Source organism: Tiliqua scincoides, chromosome 2 (assembly GCF_035046505.1).
Source record: "Tiliqua scincoides isolate rTilSci1 chromosome 2, rTilSci1.hap2, whole genome shotgun sequence".
NCBI lineage: Eukaryota > Metazoa > Chordata > Lepidosauria > Squamata > Scincidae > Tiliqua > Tiliqua scincoides.
This window is the reverse complement of record NC_089822.1, coordinates 107,688,962-107,710,479: the sequence shown is the minus strand read 5'-3', so window position 1 is coordinate 107,710,479 and position 21,518 is coordinate 107,688,962. Positions and strand designations below refer to the sequence as shown.

General features: G+C 45.6%; 2 protein-coding genes across 2 annotated transcripts; both read right to left on the bottom strand.

Annotated features, from left to right (window-relative positions):
• Positions 1 to 12,891: 12,891 nt before the first annotated feature.
• On the bottom strand, positions 12,892 to 13,836 carry LOC136638632 (olfactory receptor 10T2-like). The gene has a single exon (XM_066612669.1). The coding sequence runs from the start codon at positions 13,834 to 13,836 to the stop codon at positions 12,892 to 12,894; it is 945 nt and encodes a 314-aa protein (XP_066468766.1).
• Positions 13,837 to 20,194: 6,358 nt separating this feature from the next.
• On the bottom strand, positions 20,195 to 21,148 carry LOC136638631 (olfactory receptor 10R2-like). Its single transcript, XM_066612668.1, has one exon. The coding sequence runs from the start codon at positions 21,146 to 21,148 to the stop codon at positions 20,195 to 20,197; it is 954 nt and encodes a 317-aa protein (XP_066468765.1).
• Between the last annotated feature and the right edge of the window lie 370 nt (positions 21,149 to 21,518).

The following is a 21,518-nucleotide window of genomic DNA, read 5'->3' as shown; positions in this document are numbered from 1 at the left end:
ATACTCTCCATGAACTTTATGAACCTGAGTCTTAATGGGGATGGATGATAGCAAGGGCTCATTCACATCTCTGACATCTGATGCTTCCTTCTCTGTGCTGGATATCCCTGGATGCATTGAAGATTGTGCCAATGGTAATGGCAATTTCTCCTTGTTGGCTATCCCTCATTGAAGGTTGCTGGCCCAACAATAAGGCCTCAGAGATCAGCAGTAGGGAAGGGGCAGCTTTGCCTGTCCTCCTTCTCCACCTGTCTCTTGACTCCATCCCTTGGCTTGCCAAAGCCCCAGAGCAGCCCTCAGGTAGCCTTCCACAGACTTCTCATCATTGGCCTGTCATCATCACCAGGGGTGCGAAGGTTCAGCTGGAATCCCTGAGATGGTGCCGCCGAAGATGGTGGGGCAAGTCTGGAAATGGACGCAAATGTGTCTGGCATATCTCCAGGGGCAAATCTGCTGTGGCACCAGCACAGTATTAGTGGATAACAAGAAAAGAGTGGCAGATAACTGAGAGATAGGTGGCAATTCTGCTTTTATTATTATTATTAACAGTATTTATATACCGCTTTTCAACTAAAAGTTCACAAAGCGGTTTACAGAGAAAAATCAAATAACTAATGGCTCCCTGTCCCAAAAGGGCTCACAAACTAAAAAGATGCAAAAAGAACACCAGCAGACAGCCACTCGACTAGACACTGCTGGGGTGAGGTGGGCCAGTTACTCTCCCCCTGCTAAATAAAAGAGGAGCACCCACTTGAAAAAGTGCCTCTTACCCAATTAGCAGGGGACTTATCTTTTCACAGATAAGCACATTCACAGATCGTGAAGTTGCATATAAAGAGAACTGACTGTATTTAGTACTTGTAGAACGTACTTAGGAACATAATACTTAGGTATTGGCAAGCCCCTTGCCAACCCCTTCTTCTGTCCCCCCGTCACCCCACCCCCTGTTCCAAGCCCCTGTTGCCCCCAAGTTGAGGAGCAAGGGAACAATGAGTGGCTCACTGCTTTTGACTCCAGTCTTTCTCCAGCGAAAAAAGCTCTATAACCTCAGGCAGTGCAGCCATGGCACCAATGAATCTCCTTGGATCTACACCCACTTTTGAGCAGGCGCAGACCCAAGGAGGCCTGTGTCCGTCTGCCTAGACCGGGAAGGGGCACCGGATACAGTGGTGGAGGCTGCCTCCATCTCCACCCCCTCCTGGGCCCGTTCCTCCGCTCCTCTTGTCTTCCCCCCACTCTCCCCATAACTCCAGTTATGATGCCCATCAGTGCAACTTACCCTGGTGGCTGCATGTTGCCCTCTTCCCAGTGCTAACGTTGCCCTCTTCCCAGAGCTGACACTCTGCACTCAGAGGGCGCTGTAAACGTGCTTTATGGCATGTTTATGACAGCAGAACCGGAGCTGGAGCTCAGCACTGGTGCTAGGGCTCCAGAGGATTGGACTCTTAAGAAACCAAAATATATTTTACAGGCCTGAGTTTGGTCTTGAGTAGAGCTAGTATGAGCCAGCCTAGCTGCTTAGTGGAGATACCAAAGTCTAAGTTGTGCTCCAGAGCCTTGAGGCCTGGGTCCCTGCGTGGGAGAGAGCCTAGGGCCTGTAGGAACAGCATAAGCCTGTAGGGCCTCCTAGTCCCTGAACTGAGGCACTGGCATGTTCAGGGTGCTGGCGATACTACCAAGTTTCGGTACTTAGTCATTTGGATTTCATTGACTAAGAACTGTACCGTGATGTCTTAAGGTACGTTGTGTTCCTTTAAGACTGCAAGGAACAGAAAGACCCCAACTTGACACTTAAGCTGAGATTTAGACCCTTAATTGTCTGAACCTAAATTGGGCATGGAAACCCCTAGACTGCTGGAAGCTGGGACAGCAGGGCCAGGGGCTGTAAGAACCTATAAGGTCCAGGTACTCTGGTTGTGGACCAAATCCTTATTTGACACCAAAGCAGTTTCCTCCTAGCTAAAGACAGTGGCTATCATGATTGTTGTCATGTGAACAAGGACCAAGAACTAACAGCTTTATGAGGACCACCCAAGCTGTGACCAGGTCTTTCTGCACTGCTGAGGCATTGCTCTTGCCTGATCAACAGCAAACAACTGTAAATAGGATTTCACACCACAGTTAAGAAAGGCTCTTCTTTAAACAATGAATGAAAGCTAATGCATGCTCTTCCCTTCACCCTGTGTCAGTACATGCTGCTGCAAGGCTCCTGAAGTACCCATTTAAAACAAATGGAACCAAAAAATGAACATATTGTCTTTTGGGGCTCATTGTTTTAATACTTGTTTGCATTTACTGCAAAGCAAATGAAAACAAATGGAACTTATTCATTTTCATCTGTTTTCAAATGAAATGCACACTCTTACTCCTGATGAATCTCTGAGAAGATTAAAATCAGAGATCAAGCCTGCCTGGAAACAATGCTCTATGACTTAGTAACCCTTTCACACCTCCCCAGATGTAGTAGGGTGCCTGTGATTACTCAGTAATGAGACGTAATGCATTTTTGCACAAGAACAAAGGCACAGTTCATAATCTGCCTGTTCTACCCTGCACATGCCTGATCTCAGAAGCTAAGCAGGGTCAGGCCTGGTTAGTACTTGGATGGGAGACTGCCTGGGAATACTGGGTGCTATAGGCTTATACCATAGTCTTTTGAGATGGAAGGTTGCCAACCAGTTTACAGGGCCAGCCCATCCATAAGGATGACTGAGTTGGAGGAATGGGGGAATGCCTGGGCAGGCAGGAGATGGAACAGGAAAGGGGAAGAGCAGCACTGGTGTGTACCAGGATCCAATCCTGGTTCTCCCTCCTCTTCCCTCTCCCTTATTCTCCTTGGACCTGAACCAGCAAATGGCTGGCACAGATCCAAGGAGATCCAGCAGCTTGCCCCAGGGTAAGGGAACAAACTTTCTTTTACAATGAGGAGACTTCCATGACTGCCCCCATAGGATGCAGCACATGCATCAGGATTTAGTTAGGATTGGGCTGTCAACTTACTGATTTTTTGAGACATAGAAAATCCCCAAGAGTCTATAAGGCAGATTCAAGTAAGTAGTACTATACTTACTTATAGGTCTGGTACTGTAGTACATTACTGGTACTGGTACTATAGTAGTGATACTGTACCACTTATAGTAAGTATTATAAGTACATATTTATAGTATAGTCATATGGTGTTCCAGTTCTACCATATGCCAGCTGTCCAATTATGATTACTGCTGAGGCAAAAAGGTCCTGACTCTGACTGTGACACAGTGCACAAAAGGGAGATTAAAGATTAAACAGGCACTGTTACAAAAGCAAGTGTTCTGAAATGAATAGAATTAGGATAATACCTCAGAACAAATAAAGGATCAGATACCAAACAAGCTAATAACTTGAATTGCTTAAACTAGTTATCCAAGGTTTATGCAGCAGCTCAACAAAGAAATCTAAAGCCACCACAGATTTCACTGATTTGAATAAAGGGAATCTGGGTAAAGTTCATGCCCTCCCCACCTAATTAATATGGGTCACAAGCCACTGAAGATATTTGTGCCAGGCAATATTAAATTTGACATTTTGTACAAATATGTACAAAATATGATTTCAGGGTTTTGAAGAATATTTATATGCCACTTTTCTATTAAGATACAGTCATAACGCACAGTGAAACCATTTTAAGAACTAGCAGTGGCAAAATGCAATCTAAAAGTAATATAAACACTGCATACAGGATGCGGTTCAGCCCACACCATCAGAGTTGGGACCCCACAGGCAGTTAAGTATATGTGCACACACAAGCTGTTCCACTTCAACTAGTGGGGGGGGGGGGTGGAGGTCAAACTAATATCCAAACTAGGATGATGTTTTGCCAAATCCCAATCCACTGGGCCTTGTAAACCAGTCCAATCAATCAGAGTTGCCAATAAGCCAAGGTACTGTCCAAAGTCAAGTTCCATGTAGGTCAGTCCAATCCATCAGGGTATCCAAATCAAAGTCCAAAGCCAAAGTCCAACCACAATCCACAGTCTGATTCCCAATTAAATAAACCAAGTCAGTCTCCTCTCCTACCTCCAACCTGCACTCCTTCAAAACCCTACCAAAACCCTTCTGCCTCAGGTGCTCCCTATATATCTGAGAGATCTCCTTATGCTCTAGTGGCTGCAGCTGTGCAGCACAGCTCCAGCTACCACCTGGGCTTTAATCCTGCATTTACGCAGAGCAAGGGGCACTGTGGACACCACACCCTATCTCTTCGGTAATTCTTCAGCAATTCCAATACAGATGATGAGTTCTAAAAAAGCTATAAGACTGTCTTTGTCCATACACTTACACCTGCTAACTGGGTTTCCTCTTCTAAGGGATAGTTTTACTTCTTCCCCTAGAACCGGGGACTCTAAACAACAGCCTGGGGGCCACATCTGGCCCACCACAAGATTTTCTACAGCATACAATGAATTGTTTTTTGTTTGACAGTGAATTTGCTAATGTTTGACATTTTCACTCATGATACATCATTTCTTAGTTTAAGCACAGCATTCTTTTCTTTGTAATTTTCAATTTCTCTTTTGTTCTGAATCATATCCAGTGGCACTGCGAGGGAGGTGTGGGCCACACAGGGTGACTTGCATAAGGGGGGGGGGTTATACAACTACTCACCAAAATTTTAAAAATCTGGATATTTTTGAATATTACCATCATGTTATATATCAATCGATATGTAATTTCATGCAGAACAAAATAAAACCGACAACGTTGAAATATCTCTATTCTATCAAAGATTATAGCCATGAAACCAGCAGGAGCAGGGCGATGATACATCTATGCGCGCTGCTGGGGCGTTGCCTTTCCCACTGCATGAGAGGAGGTTCATCATAGGAGTGGCATGCTTGCCTCCCATACCGGGTGACACAAACCCTAGGGATGCCCGGATCATATCATGCTGATCACAGAAAGATCCAAGTAAAACTTATTCATTCATTTACATTTTATTCATTCTTTTATAAAGCTGAGTTTTTTTCGGCACATGAAAGTGTGCAAAATATACAGTGTGGCCCTTGTCCTGAAACATTTTTAGCTCCCTGCTAAAACTGTGCTCTGTGATGATGATGATGTGCTCTGATTGTGTCTGGAGGGTGTTCTGAGGGCCAGAGTGGTTGAATGAATGAGCCCATTCATTAATTTATTCACTCATCTAAGTTCCATCTCTAATTTATTTATTTAAATTTTATATTTAATTCCCCCCCCCCCCCGGCCCTCCACAGCATGCCAGATATTTGATGCGGCCCTCTGGCCAAAAGGTTTGGAGACCCCCACCCCCCAGTGAAAAATCTGTGGATAATTTAGTTATACCTGTACTCACTTGCATGACTGTCTCCCTAAAACAGTAAAAAGCAGTTTTTTAAACTGTTATTTTAAAGGGGTTCAGAGCCATTCAGAGCCACCATTCAGAGCGCGATACCATAGTCTTTCGAGACTGAAGGTTGCCAACTAGAAATTTTAAAGGGGTGCATTTTTCCTCTTCTCCAAGGATCAGCACATTCCTTCTCATCTCCCATTCGTGTTGAGTCAAATCCATGTATAAAAAATCCGTGTAGAACAAGGTTAGACCTGTACTTCCTTCTGGGAAGTGTGCAGTTCGTGCATCTGATGAAGTGAACTGTAGTCCACAAAAACTTGTGCTACAACAGATCTGAAGAGTCTTTGTTTTAGCGAAAAGTCTGTATCCCAGCAATTCATTCATACACAAAAGGCCACACTTCACAAGAAAATAATCTGTTTCAGTTTGCCTGTCACTGTGTTTTTCTTTGTTTTGTTTTCATATGAAATGTAATTTGGGTCCTTGCTGATGTTTCATTCAGGAGTTCATTCTGGAATCAGCACAGGCCTATAATTCGTTCTGGATCGGCTTAGTCCGCAGTAGAGCTGGTGGACCTTGGCTATGGGAGGACAACAGCACCTTCTCTACTGACCTGTAAGTCTTTGTCTTTCTACCACCTAATGGGGCACATTATGTCATGCTGGAAAAAGTTGGCAACCAAGGTTTCTTACAGCAGAGAAACACTTATGCAGTAAAGAAGCCATGATCACTGGCATAGCTAGAGGGGGGCCGGGCACTAAGTTTTGCAGGGAGCCTCACCGCAGCATGCAAGTGGCTCCTCCCCTCCCCTTCTGAACCATTTGGGGGGGGCAAAACTGAGGCAAATGGCTCCCAAGGGGAGGGGGAGGGTCCGCTTGAACGCTGTGGGGAGGCTCCCTGCGAAACTTAGTGCTCTGCCCCCCTCTAGCTACGCCAGTGGCCATGATCAATTTAAATAAAACAGAATTACAGAACCAGCATTGACTAAGCAAGATGGAAACAAGCAATGACCCCCTGCAACAAATGAAATTACTAAGCTTCATGAGCCAGAGAGGGCAAAGTGGTTGTCAGCTGCTGATAGAATGTTGCCAGAGAGAAGGCCTCGGCCTCCTCCTCCTCCTCCTTCTTCTTCGTGCAAATTGCCAGAGATCATGTCATTCCAAGTTCTCTCTGATACAATGCAGTCCTCCACAAACTGAGCCCACCCAGTTAAAAGGGAGCAATAGATGTATGACTGTCAATCACAATAGTGAAATGCTCTTGTTACAACATGTACAATGGACTTTATCCTGCCCCTGCTGTAGATAATGTAGAATCCTGCTTCAATTCAGAAAATTTGATAAGAAGATGAACTCTGAAGTGCATTTGGTTTGGCACCACTGCTCAGCAAGTCTATGAAATATTTATGTACTTTGTCTACATTATTGCTTTCTCTTCCAGGTTCAACATTCCTGAAGCTGGCTCCAGCAATTATCCCATCTGTGTGTCCATTCAGGGTGGGAATCTGATTGCTTCAGATTGTTCAGGGTACCGGTTCTGCATCTGTGAGAAAGGGACAGATTCAGCAAATCTTGACCATCAGTAAGATGAAACACCTTCAAAACTAACAATATAGACTCTGGTTTTCTGTCCAGGGGCATTGCTGATAAGAAATAACATCTCAATCAAATCAGCTCATTCATCATCACTATTAGTTTCAGGCTAAACTAAAACTCCACCATGAAGCTTCTTGCCTGGACCAGTCAACTCTGCAGAGCCCCTCTTCGCCTGACTCTTGGCTTCCTAGCTTCCTAGCTAGAGAACTTGAGGAAAGGCCATGAATTATAGATCTCTGAGGCCCAAATCCTAACCAACATTCTCACACTGACATAGCAGTGCTAATGGGGCATATGCTGTATCCTGCAGTTGGGTGGCAGTCACAGAGCCCTCCTCAAGCTAAGGGGATGTTTGTTCCTTTATTTCAGAGCTGCTTTGCCCTTACCTTGGTGCTGGAAAGTTGGTTAGGATTGCGCCCTGAATCAATGAAAAATAAAATATGTTTGGGTTTGGCTTTTAGGATTGCTATGAATAAGGAAATGTTTATCTGGTTTTTCTGGTATTGGTGAAAAAATCTCCAAAACCAGCAGAGTGCCATTTCATATGGGCAGGTAATGCCATAGTTAGCTGCTTATGTGGTTTGCGATCATGGTGACAACCACACCTCCATGATAACATCTGAATCTTGTGTACATTTTTCCAGTAGTAAACCTGCCCCAGAGGTGCCCTGGAGCAAAGATCCGTGATGATGCCCCCCCATGCAAAGCTGCCCCCTCCCACTCACCTGCAGCGCAATAGAGCCTCACATGGCTCCAGGACTGACTGGGGAAACCATCTGAGGCTTCCCACACAGTCCTAGTCACACGTGACTGTGTGAGGCTTCCCACACAGTCCTAGAGGCATTTGCCCCTGTTGCTTAATGGTACGTCCATAGCTGCACTTTCTGTATCCACAAGGATCTTTCTTTGTTGAAGGCTTGACTGTTCTTGCCAGACTTGAAGCTTTGTACAGAGCCTCTTGCACTCTCTTCCTGTGCACCTTAGTGATCTTCAGAGTAGTAGTGCTTTGGGAAAAATAGAGTGCAGATCCATACGCTATAAGAGATTCATTACTTGTAGCAAAGAAAGAAGTGATATGACGGGCTGTCTGTTGTGCTGTTTTTCTTTGATTTGTAATAGGTGTCTTTAAATTAAATTCATCTAATTAAACCTGATTGCATATGTTGCCGTATATTGCATTACATTTTTGTAACACACACACACACACACACACACACACACACACAAACATACAAGGACTGGATCTAGGCTCCGTTTTCAGCCAGGGTGCTTCTGGACTATTGGTACCATATATGCTACTGGTGGCAAATTGTCCTTTCAACTCTGCTCAGATACAGGCATCACCAGGCCAAATTGGGCAATGCTGGCCATTCACCAGCAGTTCAGGTACACCATGCTGCACAAGCTCCCCTTTCCCCCCAGTCTCAAAGTCAGCATCAGATGCCCTTCAGGAAGGGTGTGAGTTTTGCTCTCTGCATAAAGTGGCTACTTCTATGTTTGCTCTTCTCAAATACTAAGTCCAGTCACAGTTGCCATATAATGACACAGCACAGGCAGGCACTCAATGTTGTTCAGCGCTTCTTCGGTGACTACATTTTCTCTGGAATATAGCTCAGAGTAGTGCTGCACCCAGCGTTCCATCTGCTGCGCCCGATCCTGGATGACCTCGCCTGCAGCAGACTTCAGGGGGCAATTTTCTTCTGTGTTGGACCTAGGGCCTGCTTGATACCATCATACATCCCCTTGATGTTGCCCTTGTCAGCTGCTATCTGTATCTGGGAACAGAGCTGGAGCCAGTAGCACATCTCCTGGCAGTCTGCTGGACTTTGCTGCGAGCAGCTCGGAGGACCTGCAGGTTGCGCTCACTGGGACAGGCCTTGTATGCTGCTTGAGCTCTCCTCTTTTCCTCAATGACTGGTGTCAACTCCTCAGAGTGGGCTTCAAACCAGTCTGCCGCCTTGTTGGTCTTCTTGCCGAATATGGACAAGGCGGTGTTGTAAACGGCATTCTTGAAATGTTCCCATCTGTTGGATGTGTTTGCGTCGGCTGGGCCTGGAAGAGATTCCTTAAGCACTCGTGCAAATTCCTCCACTTTTCTCTGATCCCGGGTCTTGCTGGTATCAATGCAACGTCTTCCTTCCTTTTTCGTGTGATACAGTCGCTTTGTTTGCAGTTTCACTCTGCTGCACACCAGGGAGTGGTCAGTGTCGCAGGCAGCACCCTGATAACTGCGTGTGATCTTGATGCTGGAAAGGCTGGAGCGTCTGGTAAGAATCAGGTCGAGCTGGTGCCAGTGCTTTGATCTTGGGTGTCTCCAAAAGACTCTATGTTGGGGCTTCATGTTGAAGAACGTGTTGCTGACACAGAGACCGTGATGACAGCAAAACTCTAGCAGGCGTTGGCCATTTTTGTTCATCTTCCCAGTGCCAAACTGACCTAAGCAAGAAGGCCATGAACTGTTATCAGCACCAACTCTAGCATTGAAATCACCGAGGATGAACAATGGCTCTTTTACGGGGATCTTCTTGATAGTGGTGGCCAGGTCATTGTAGAATTTGTCTTTGGCTTCTGCTGGAGACGACAGAGTCGGTGCATAAGCACTGATGAGAGTGACAGCTCCTGCTGATGACTGGAGCTGCAGGGACAAAATTCTTTCACTTCCCGCAGTAGGTGGGATGATGGATTTCAGCAGGGTATTTCTGATCGCAAAGCCAATGCCATGTTCCCTGGTTTCGTTTGGTGGTTTTCCCTGCCAGAAAAATGAGAAATTTCTCTCCTTGACAGATCCAGAATCTGGCAGCCTCGTCTCTTGAAGGGCGACGATGTCCATCTGCAGTCTGCTCAGCTCCATGTTGATGACAGCTGTTTTGCGTGCGTTGTCTATTTCTTGCAGGTCATCAGAGAAGCCAGGTGTCATTGTCCTTACATTCCAGGTGCCCAGCTTTAGGGCAGAAGTTTTCTGTTTTCTGTTGCATGGTGCAGAGTTGTCGATCCGCTTGTCGGTTTTCACCCTAAACCCCACACACCCCGTGAGGTTAATGGACCGTGGCAAGGCAACACCTTACTGGCTGGGGACTGCCCAGCTTAAGGCAGGCAGTAGCTGCCCAATGAGATGCAATGATCTCTCCCACCGTCGGAAGCAGCCCCTGGCATCACGCTCTACGCCAATCGAGCAAAGACTTATAACTGGTAAAACTGCTGCTTCCCGTTTTGTGCTGACGCCATATGGCGAAGTTGGAGTGTCCTCTCCAGTGCGTGAAGCCTGGGTAAAGAAGATATGGAGGATAGGCTGTTACCCATGCAGCAAATCCCCCCTCTCCACGTCGCTGGAATGGTCCAATGGAAAGGCAGAAGCCAATATGGTTGGTTCCAGCGGCGTTGCAGGAGTTGCCAGAATGTGACTGTGTTCAGCTGCGAATTGCCTCAGGGACTCCGGCTCCTGATTTTGCCTCGAGGTTGACTCCTGAAGCCTTTTCCACAACTGGATATAGCCACAAGGCAGTGGAGGTTTGACATCAGAGTTTCCTTCTCTTAGAGGAGTTCCTTCCCAGGCTGACGAGTCACATCTACCCAGTGGCTGTTTGGTCACCTCTTACGACAAGTACAGCCAAACTGAGGGCCTGTTCTTATCCCCAGCCCCCAAGGGATTATGCAGGAGTGGAGGGGCAGAAAGGGAGATTGTGGGGGATGGAGGATTGCAGGGCAAGAGAGGAGGGTTGTGGGGAATGGAGGACTGCAGGGGGATAGAGGGGGGTTGTGGGTAATGGAGGATTGTAGAGGGGGAGGGAGGAGAGAGGGGAGTTGTGGGTAATGGGGAATTGCAGAGGGAGAGAGAGAATGAGGGTAATGGAGGATTGCAGAGGGGGAGGGAGGAGAGAGGGGGGTTGTGGGTAATGGGGGACTGCAGAGGGAGAGAAGGAATGAGGGTAATGGAGGATTGCGAAGGGGGAGGGAGGAGAGAGGGAGGTTGTGGGTACTGGGGGATTGCAAAGGGAGAGAAGGGATGAGAGATAACTGTGCAAAAAGGCACTTTTTCAAGTGGTGCCCCTCTTATATTTAGCAGGGGGAGAACAACCATCCCTCTTCAACCCAGCGCAGTTTCTCGAACCAATCAGGGGCACACCTTTTATTATTTAATTAATTAAATTTGCTTTTGTCTGGCAGGGGGGCTACAGATCTTTGACCCCACTTAGCAGATAGATGCTTTAGTTATGGCAGTGACTGGGGGGGGAGGCAGCAGAGCAAGTGGGTGGCAAGCTGCTGGGGGGGGGAGGCAGGTTTTCTCCCAATTTGCACTTTTATAAAAGTTCAAGCATGATGTAACTTCCGGTTGTGACATCACTTCCGGGGCAACATTTTGAGCTTGGCACCGGGCTACACGATCATTAGCTACGCCACTATTGTTGTCCTTCTAGTTATTGTTCTTAAGCCAGTAAGAAATATCTGTTTTCTTTCTCTCACTTCCATTTAAATTTGACCTCCAGCAATATCAACTTATGATCTTAGCAGTAGCATAGCTGGGAGTGTGGGTATCCAAGGCCAGGTGATGTGACCCAGGGCCATCATGATGTACATGTTGGTACTTATGGAGAAGATCTGGAATGCATTTCCACTACAGCTTTAATCCACTTTCAATGCACTTCTATTCTCCCAATACAATCTGTGGGGACTGTGTTACAGTCTCCAGAAAGCATTGCATTGAAAGAAGTCTACTGATTAAAGCTGCAGGGCAGTGTTTCTCAAACTTTGAGGGAGCTTTACTCCTTCAGTAAGTGTTTGCGGGGTAGGAGCTAGGGCAGCAATGCGATCCCCAGGATCGCATCACTAAGGGGGGAAAGGGGCATGCTTTGTACTTACTTTAAACTAGGAAGGGCTGCTGGAGGCTGCAGGAGGTGTGGAGAGCCCTGCACAGTCCTCCTCAGCTCTCCCCGATGCTTGGAACATTCAGTAAAAACGGGCACAAAGCACTTCCGTTTTGCAGAAGGTGCAAAAGGAGGTGCAAAATGTGTCCCTGGCATCCTTCTGCAGAGATCTTCAGGTGTCTGAAGGTCCCCACCCCATATGAATATGGCAGCCTCGTACACTGTTGGTTTCACCAGTGGCCTCCAAGAAGGCTTTGTTTTGATTGGTATGACCAGAGCCCCTGCCCCAGCCAAGGGTCAAATGGAGATCCTTGGCACAAAACTCATACAGCAAGACCAGCTCAACCATCCAGTTGAGGGCCCTGGGATCAGGGGATGTTGGAAGGCCATAAAAGCAGCATTCCACACGGAGTAGACCCTCCACAAGGCCCAGGAGTACCCCAGCCAGAGCACCCATAATACTGTGTGGGCGGAGGCACCACAACCCATTTTTAGGGCTGTGATTTTCAACCTTTATCCTCTTATGGCACACTGACAAGGCACTAAAATTGTCAAGGTAGACCATCAGTTTTTTGACAATTGACACTGCACTGACAGCAGGGACTTGCATCCCCCAGTGTCCCTACTAACAAATGATCCTCCTCCAAATTCTCACGGTCCACCTGCAGACCACCCATGGCACAGCAGTGGGTTGAAAATGGCTGCTTTAGAGACTGCCATTATATAGATAAGCAACTGAGGGAGCTGGGGGGGGCAACTGAGGGGGCAACTGAGGGGGCTAGAGAGTGGCAGCTTATAGTTTATAAGCTTATAGCTTATAGACATAGGTTTCAGTGGAAAATTCTGGTGCAGATTGTCCAGTGTCTGCTTACTCTACAAGGTTTGTGGTTTGGAATGACATTAACCAGTGTTTCCTTTATGTGGGAGTACCAATAAATTCCGTGTGTGATAGAGAGTAAAAACATTGTATGGAAAGAAGGATGGACAGGTGTTTGGTTTAAAACAAAGACTTCTTTATTGTGTTAGTATCTGTATTTGCCCTAAAAATACCTGATCGCATATTCTCTCCCACTTTGAATTATAAGTCTCTTCATGCTGTTGACATACATGTCCTTCTGCCTAAAGTATTTTTGAGGGCAAGTTGCACATCTTTGTTTCTGAGGCTGTAAACCAGGGGATTCAATAAGGGTGTCACCATTGTGTAACTGACTGATATGAAGATGTCCTGATCCAGTGAGTAGGTAGATTTGGGCCTTAAATAGATGATGGAGGCACAACCAAAGTGCACCACAACCACAATGATATGGGATGCACAGGTGGAAAAAGCTTTCTGCTTCCCCTTAGTGGAGGGGATCTTGAAGATGGTGTTGAGGATGAGGGCATATGATAAAAGAACCAGCAAAAAAGAGCCAAAGATAATTACAATGCAAAAAATGAAAATGGAAATTTCAGTGACGCTGCTTTTTTTGCAGGCAAGCTTAAGAACTGGACCCATCTCACAGAAGAAATGGTGAATCTTATTGGGCCCACAAAATGGCAGCCTCACTATAAGCCCTTGTTCTATTATGACAAAAATAAGGCTTATTATATAAGCAGAGGCCACCAGTTGCCTACAAATGCGTCGGTTCATGAGAACTGGGTAACGGAGAGGATGGCAGATGGCCGCGTAACGGTCATAACCCATCTGGGTCAGTATAATGCAGTTTGCAACTCCAAGGGTATTGAAGAAAAATAGTTGAGCTATACAACCCCCAAAAGAAATGGCTTTTGTTTCTGTTATCAGATTCGCCAGCATTTTTGGGACTATAACAAAACTGTAGCAGATTTCAGAGCAGGACAGAACAGAAAGGAAGAAATACATGGGAGTGTGAAGTGTGCGGTCAACCCAGATAACTGTGATTAGGAGAGTATTAGCAGTTATACTGGTCAAATATATCAGGAAGAATACAACAAACAATACAGTCTTCAGATCTAGGAAGCTGGAGAATCCAGTCAGGATAAATTCATACACCACAGTATTATTTCTGCTTCCCATTGATTCAAGGTGTCAAATCTGTAAAGAAATCATAGTAGAAATGGTTGGAACCAGGGCCTATAAGAGGCATTTTAGCAGGGGGTACAAAGTTTCTTCTGGGCCCCTTCCCAAAGAGGAAGGGGGGCAATGGGAGGTGGGCAGAATGGGGGGCAAAATAGGGTGGGGGAGGTGTTGACAGCCACAATAGTCTTTGGAGCTCAGATCTACTAGGCTTCTTGATGCAGAGTCCAGGTCTACCTGACCATACGGCATTAGCATCTAGATAAAGTAATATGGAAAACCAAACACATTCCTAAGTCTCTCTGAAATTTTAGAAATATAGAAAATGGATTGCAGAATATTAGCATTATTGTATTCAGGCTCACATTAAAATGGATCAAAATGAACTGCAGCAGCAGCTGTAGACCCACAGCTGTGTCCCTGAACTTCTATACACTCCTTCATGGTTATGGGATCCACAAGCCAAAGAGCTACTATAGCAGGCCAGTTTCCTCCCAGATTTGACACTGTTTGGAGGAGGGTCACGGATGCTTTCCTGGACCTGTATTGTGCCCCAGCATTATGCGCTGGCAGTGAGTTCAGGTACAATAGGAAAATGTCAGGTCCCAGGAACTTTCTGGGCCCCCTCCTTTGGCTCCAGGGCCCCCTTTCTGACCCTGGGCTCGGGTACAAATTACCCCCTTTACCCCCCTCTCCTAGGCCCTGGTTGGAATGGGTTTTAATAAACGTCAACATTATTTACAACAAATACATTTCTCGTGAGATGATGACAGCGATTTATGATGTGGCCACATTTGGAATACTATGCACAGCTCTGCTTTCCCCATTTCAAAAACGATGCCACAGAGTTCAAAAAGGGAAACCAACTTGGTCAGCGGATTGGAGAACCCTTCTCTAACAGGAAAGGCTAGGGGCTTTTCAGTATAGGAAAAGATAACTAAGGGGAGACATGATAGGAATTTAAATATTATGCATGGTGCAGAGAAACTGCTTACAAAGTCATTTTCCTGCCTCTGTCGCAATTCTAGAACACAGGAGGTCATCCAGTGAAGTTGATTGGCGGTTGATCCAGGATGGACCAAAGCACGTATTTCTTTACACAACACATAATTTATGGCATTTGTAGACCCACTGTGTGGTGATAGGCACTGGATTAGAAGGCTTTAAAGCAGGATTAGACACATTCATGGAAAATGGCACAAAAACATATGATCTCCTGTGGATCAGGCCAAGGGCCCATCTAGTCGAGCTTCCTGTTTCTCACAGTGGCCCACCAGATGCCTCAGGGAGCACATAAAACAACAAGAGACCTGCATCCAGGTGCTGCTCCCTTGCACCTGGCATGGCAATGGCTATTAGTCAACATGACTGATATGCAGAACCTCTGACTACAAAGCACCACTCTGCCACACCATACCAGTTGCTGGGAAACAGCAATGGAAAGTACTAGCTGCCTAAAGCTCTGCAGGTAAGTTTCCCAGGAGGACCAGGCTGGCTACTGTGGACATCAGGATGCCAGGTGAGGCAGACCCTTAGCTGGATCCAGCAGGTCTCTTCTGATGCTCATGAGTGTTTAGGCTTTCCTTATTTGTTCTGAACCACATTTGTACTATCCTGTACTATCCTTTAAACAAAGCCTTAGGAGATCACGTAGCACCTGAAAGGTAAGCTGTTTCAATCGTCTGTGAGTGTACACAACCCCCCTCAGTAACAGCAACTTGAAGATGGGTGTGGTGGAAATACTCTGCAATTTGCAGAGAAATTCCCATCATGGACCATTTGAGAGTCCCTTCATACATGGCTGCTGCAATGCAAGGCACTACAGGCCTTCCAACTATTTCTGGCATGTGACGAAGCCACGGAAAATCAACTTCTCCCATGCTGTGGTAACAAGCCTTCAGCTGAGTGTTCTTTGGAGCCAGACTTTGTGATACAGTCAGCATTGCACCTAGGTTTGTAGAGGGTGTATAAATGATAACATAATTCATTCTTCTTTGAGATAATGTGAATTAATATTATCTTTGAGAGATGTTCACTCAGCTTCCGCCTTGCTATCCTTATGGAAGTAGCAGAAGGCTGTACTTTTTCAGAGCATGTTTTGCTTTTGATTGCTTGCTCAGAAGTTGCTTTCTCCTATCCTGTTCTGCTGTATTAAAACTTTAAATAATTCTTTATGTTAGTAAGCAATATGCATAATATTGAGGGCGCAATCCTAACCCATTTTCCAACACCAACATAAGGACAATGCAGCTCCTAGATAAGGAAACAAACATTCTCTTACTTTGGGGAGGCCTCCGTGAGTGCCCCCCAACTGCAGGATGCAGCACACGTCCCATTGGCAGAGCTATGCCAGTGCTGGAAAGTGGATTAGGATTTCGGCCTAAATCTACCAATGAAGCTGTTATTTATGAGAGGCCATACAGGGTAGAGGTGAAAGCATTTAGAGGAGTGAAGAAAGAAAATCACCTTTGTGAACTTTGGGAACCTTTGGACTCTAACAGCATTGATGACAATGTTGCCTTCCACTATTCACTGCAAGATATATGTCTCAAGTAAGAGAAAAATGACAATTTGACCAAGAGAATTCAAAAGGAGATGCAATCAAAAAACTTACTATTCAAGAGGCATAAAAAATCAGGGGTGAGATTGAAGAATGTGTAGATCTTGCAGTGTGCTTCTGACCTTTGCTGCCAAGAGAGTGTTGGCAAGTGTTCTTGCCAACTTGAGTGTTCAAGAGTAGACAAAGGTGAAGAGGCAGAAAGGAGGCTTCATAGTTACATTGTTCAGGAAGATAATGTGATTTGGATGGAAATGAAGGCTGGGTGTTGGATCTCTACGCCAAGAACTCACATCTCACGCTCCACCTTAACTGGTAACTCCACAGGACACTTAAACACATTTTAGCCTCCTGGGGCATGACTTGCAACCCTTAAATAGCAGCAATTGGCAATCTTATTTGCAGCTGGTGATATTATCAGTGACATCCATTCCCAGAACAAGTTATTCTACATGAGAATACATTCCCTCCTGAAGCTGTTAATTGGGCTGCTTGAATAAACATACACAGTTCATTGTTAATGAATGATTGCTGAAATTTCTGTTTTTAAAAAGATACCCTTGAGCATTGCATAGTGAAAGAATATGGTTCCTGACTGGGTTCCTTAGCTTGGGTGGTGGCAGTAAGTAAACTACCAGATTCACCTGGTTGTTCAGTAAAGGGAATCAAGTGGAAAGTAGGACTGTGTTACTTAAGTAGCCAATCAGATCCATAATGGGTTGAGCATAAATGGGTTGAGCCCAGGCCACCAGATGTCACATGCCATTTTCATCTGGCTCTGTAGCATCCCTCATGTTCAGGCCTGGTCTTTAGGACCATGGCAGATTCCCTTGTGGAATGGACAGTCAGCTCTCGTTATCTGTTAGGGTTAAGTTCCTGGAAAACCTAGTGGATACCAAATTAGTGGATACTGAATCATTGAGCCTATGAGGACAATGGGGTTCCAGGCGACTTTTCCCCCATATTCTCTATGAACTTTATGAACCTAAATCTTAATTTGAAGTATATGAGGATGGATGATAGCAAGGGCTCATTCACATCTCTGACATCTGATGCTTCCTTCTCTTTGCTGGATATCCCTGGATGCATTGAACATTGTGCTGATGGTCATGGCAATTTATCCTTGCTGGTTATTCCTCATTGAAGGTTGCTGGCCCAACAATAAGGCCTCAGCAGTCAGCAGTGGGGAGGGGGCAGCTTTGCCTGTCCTCCTTCTCCACCTGTCTCTTGACTCCATCCCTTGGCTTGCCACAGCCCCAGAGCAGCCCTCAGGTAGCCTTCCACAGACTTCTCATCATTGGCCTCTCATCATCACCAGGGTTGTGAAGGTTCAGCTGGAATCCCTGAGATGGTGCCTGAGATGGTGGGGCAAGTCTGGAAATGGACGCAAATGTGTCTGGCAATTCTCCAGGGGCAAATCTGCTGTGGCACCAGCACAGTATTAGTGGATAACAAGAAAAGAGTGGCAGATAATTGAGAGATAGGTGGCAATTCTGCTTTTTACAGATAAGCACATTCACAGATACTGAATTTGCATATAAAGAGAACTGACTGTATTTAGTACTTGTAGAATGTACTTAGGAACATGATACTTAGGAATTGGCAAGCTGCTTACCAACCCCTTCTTCTGTCCCCCCGTCACCCCACCCCCTGTCCAAGCCCCTGTTGCCCCCAAGTTGAGGAGCAAGAGAACAATGAGTGGCTCACTGCTTTTGACTCCAGTCTTTCTCCAGCGAAAAAAGCTCTATAACCTCAGGCAGTGCAGCCATGGCACCAATGAATCTCCTTGGATCTACACCCACTTTTGAGCAGGCGCAGACCCAAGGAGGCCAGTGTCCGTCTGCCTAGACCAGGAAGGGGCACCGGATACAGTGGTGGAGGCTGCCTCCATCTCCACCCCCTTCCTGGGCCTGTTCCTCTGCTCCTCTTGTCTTCCCCCCACCCTCCCCATACCTCCAGAAGCTGCACTGCTGCCCATCAGTGCAACTTACCCTGGTGGCGGCACATTGCCCTCTTCCCAGAGCTGACACTCCCCACTCAGAGGGTGCTGTAAACGTGCTTTATGGCATGTTTATGAGATGCAGAGCCAGAGCTGGAGCTCAGCACTGGTGCCAGGGCTCCAGAGGATTGGACTCTTAAGAAACCAAAATATATTTTACAGGCCTGAGTTTGGTCTTGAGTACAGCTAGTACGAGCCAGCCTAGCTGCTTAGTGGAGATACCAAAGTCTAAGTTATGCTCCAGAGCGTTGCGGCCTGGGTCCCTGCGTGGGAGAGAGCCTAGGGACAGCAAGGGCCTGTAGGGCCTCCTAGTCCCTGAACTGAGGCACTGGCATGTTCAGGATGCTGGTGATACTACCAAGATTCAGTACTTAGTCATTTGGATTTAATTGGCTAAGAACTGTACCGTGCTGTCTTAAGGTACGTTGTGTCCCTTTAAGACTGCAAGGAGCAGAAAGACCCCAACTTGACACTTAAGCTGAGATTTAGACCCTTAATTGTCTGAATCCTAAATTGGGCATGGAAACCCCTGGACTGCTGGAAGCTGGGACAGCAGGGCCAGGGGCTGTAAGAACTGATAAGGTCCGGGTGCTTGGGTTGTGGACCAGATCCTTATTTGACACCAAAGCAGTTTCTTCCTGGCTATCATGATTGTTGTCATGTGAACAAGGACCAAGAACTAACAGCTTTATGAGGACCACCCAAGCTGTGACCAGGTCCTTCTGCACTGCTGAGGCATTGCTCTTGCCTGATCAACAGCAAACAGAATTGTAAATAGGATTTCACACCACAGTTAAGATAGGCTCTTCTTTAAACAATGAATGAAAGCTAATGCCTGCTCTTCCCTTCACCCTGTGTCAGTACACGCTGCTGCAAGGCTCCTGAAGTACCCATTTAAAACAAATGGAACCAAAAAATGAACATATTGTCTTTGGTGCTCATTGTTTTAATTCTCATTTGCATTTACTGCAAAGCAAATGAAAACAAATGGAACGTATTCATTTTCATCTGTTTTCAAATGAAATGCACACTTTTACTCCTGATGAATCTCTGAGAAGACTAAAATCAGAGATCAAGCCTGCCTGGAAACAATGCACATCTGGCCCACCACAAGATTTTCTACAGCATACAATGAATTGTGCTTTGTTTGACAGTGAATTTGCTAATGTTTGAAATTTTCACTCATGATACATCATTTCTTAGTTTAAGCACAGCATTCTTTTCTTTGTAATTTTCAATTTCTCTTTTGTTCTGAATCATATCCAGTGGCACTGCGAGGGAGGTGTCGGCCACACAGGGTGACTTGCATAAGGGGGGGGTATACAACTACTCACCAAAATTTTAAAAATCTGGATATTTTTGAATATTACCATCATGTTATATATCAATCGATATGTAATTTCATGCAGAACAAAATAAAACCAATAACGTTGAAATATCTCTATTCTATCAAAGATTATAGCCATGAAACCAGCAGGAGCAGGGCGATGGTACATCTATGCGCGCTGCTGGGGCGTTGCCTTTCCCACTGCATGAGAGGAGATTCATCATAGGAGTGGCATGCTTGCCTCCCATGCCGGATGACACAAACCCTAGGGATGCCCCTGATCATATCATGCTGATCACAGAAAGATCCAAGTAAAACTTATTCATTCATTTACATTTTATTCATTCTTTTATAAAGCTGAGTTCTTTTCGGCACATGAAAGTGTGCAAAATATACAGTGTGGCCCTTGTCCTGAAACATTTTTAGCTCCCTGCCCTAGAAAAAGGCTTTCATTTCCCAAGGACTCATCAGTACTTCATTGTCCGAATTTCTGGGTACACCTGCTTCTGCTACCGAGAGATTTCTTGAGTGCCTTCTGCATATCTTTATTTCTCAAACTGTAAACCATGGGGTTCAACAAGGGTGTCACCATTGTGTAAGAGACAGCAATAAAAGTGTCTGCATCCAGAGTGTATCTGGACTTGGGTCTTAAATAGATAATGGATATACATCCAAAGTGCACAACCACCACAATAAGATGGGAGGCACAAGTTGAAAAGGCTTTACGCTTCCCTATTGTAGTAGGGATTTCCAGAATTGTCTTTACAATCAAAGTGTATGAGAGAAGGATCAGGAAGAATGACAAAAGGACCACGAAAACACATATAATAAAAATGACAATTTCTCCTATATAGTTTCTGGCACAGGCCAGCTTGAGCAAAGGGGCTAAATCACAGAAGAAGTGATCAATTCTGTTTGGACCACAGAAAGGCAAAGTAAATATGATGATTGTCTCTGAAGTAGAAAACGAAAACCCAGCAGTTGCTGCAAAAGCCACCATTTTGTTGCAGAGTCTTTGGTTCATCAGAATCTGATAATGTAAAGGTTTACAGATGGACACATATCGGTCATACCCCATCACTACTAGGAGCATACAGTTTGTGCACCCAAGGCCCAAGAAAATACACATTTGAAGAGCACAGCCAATGACAGAAATTGTCTTTTTTGGTCTTACAAGATTTGCAAGCATGTTGGGGATGATGCTGAGTGAGTAGAGGACTTCTGAAGATGAGAGAATAGAGAGAAAGAAGTACATGGGAACATGCAGGCTGCTGTCCAACCTTATTGTAGTGATGATGATGATATTTCCAGCCAAAGTTAGCACGTACATGATGAAGAACACCACAAAAAACATAATCTGCAGATCTGGGTAACTGGAAAATCCATGCAGGATGAATTCCGTCACCACAGTTAGGTTTTCTGTTCCCATTGATGCTAAATTTGGACGGGGGAGAGATATTAACATGTTACAAACTAAAACAGTATAGATTAATTGATCCTTTATGCAAAAATATTTTGTTAAAAATGTGTTTCCTAAATGTATGCCTTCAAGTCAGACCACCTGATTCTATCCGGAATTGGGCTGTCATGCACAGCGATTTATGACAGCGGAACAGAGTTTGACTAACCTACTGTAACAGCCAAGGACAGTACCTGCCCTCCACGATGAGAACTTGTGCCCAAGCAAAGACGGAAAGGCTAGGCTCATGCTGTCTCTGTCGTGAGAAGGTACTCCTTTCCTCCAATCTTTAAAAGAACAGCACAGGCTGTGGGCTGGCCTGAGACACGTACAATGGCTG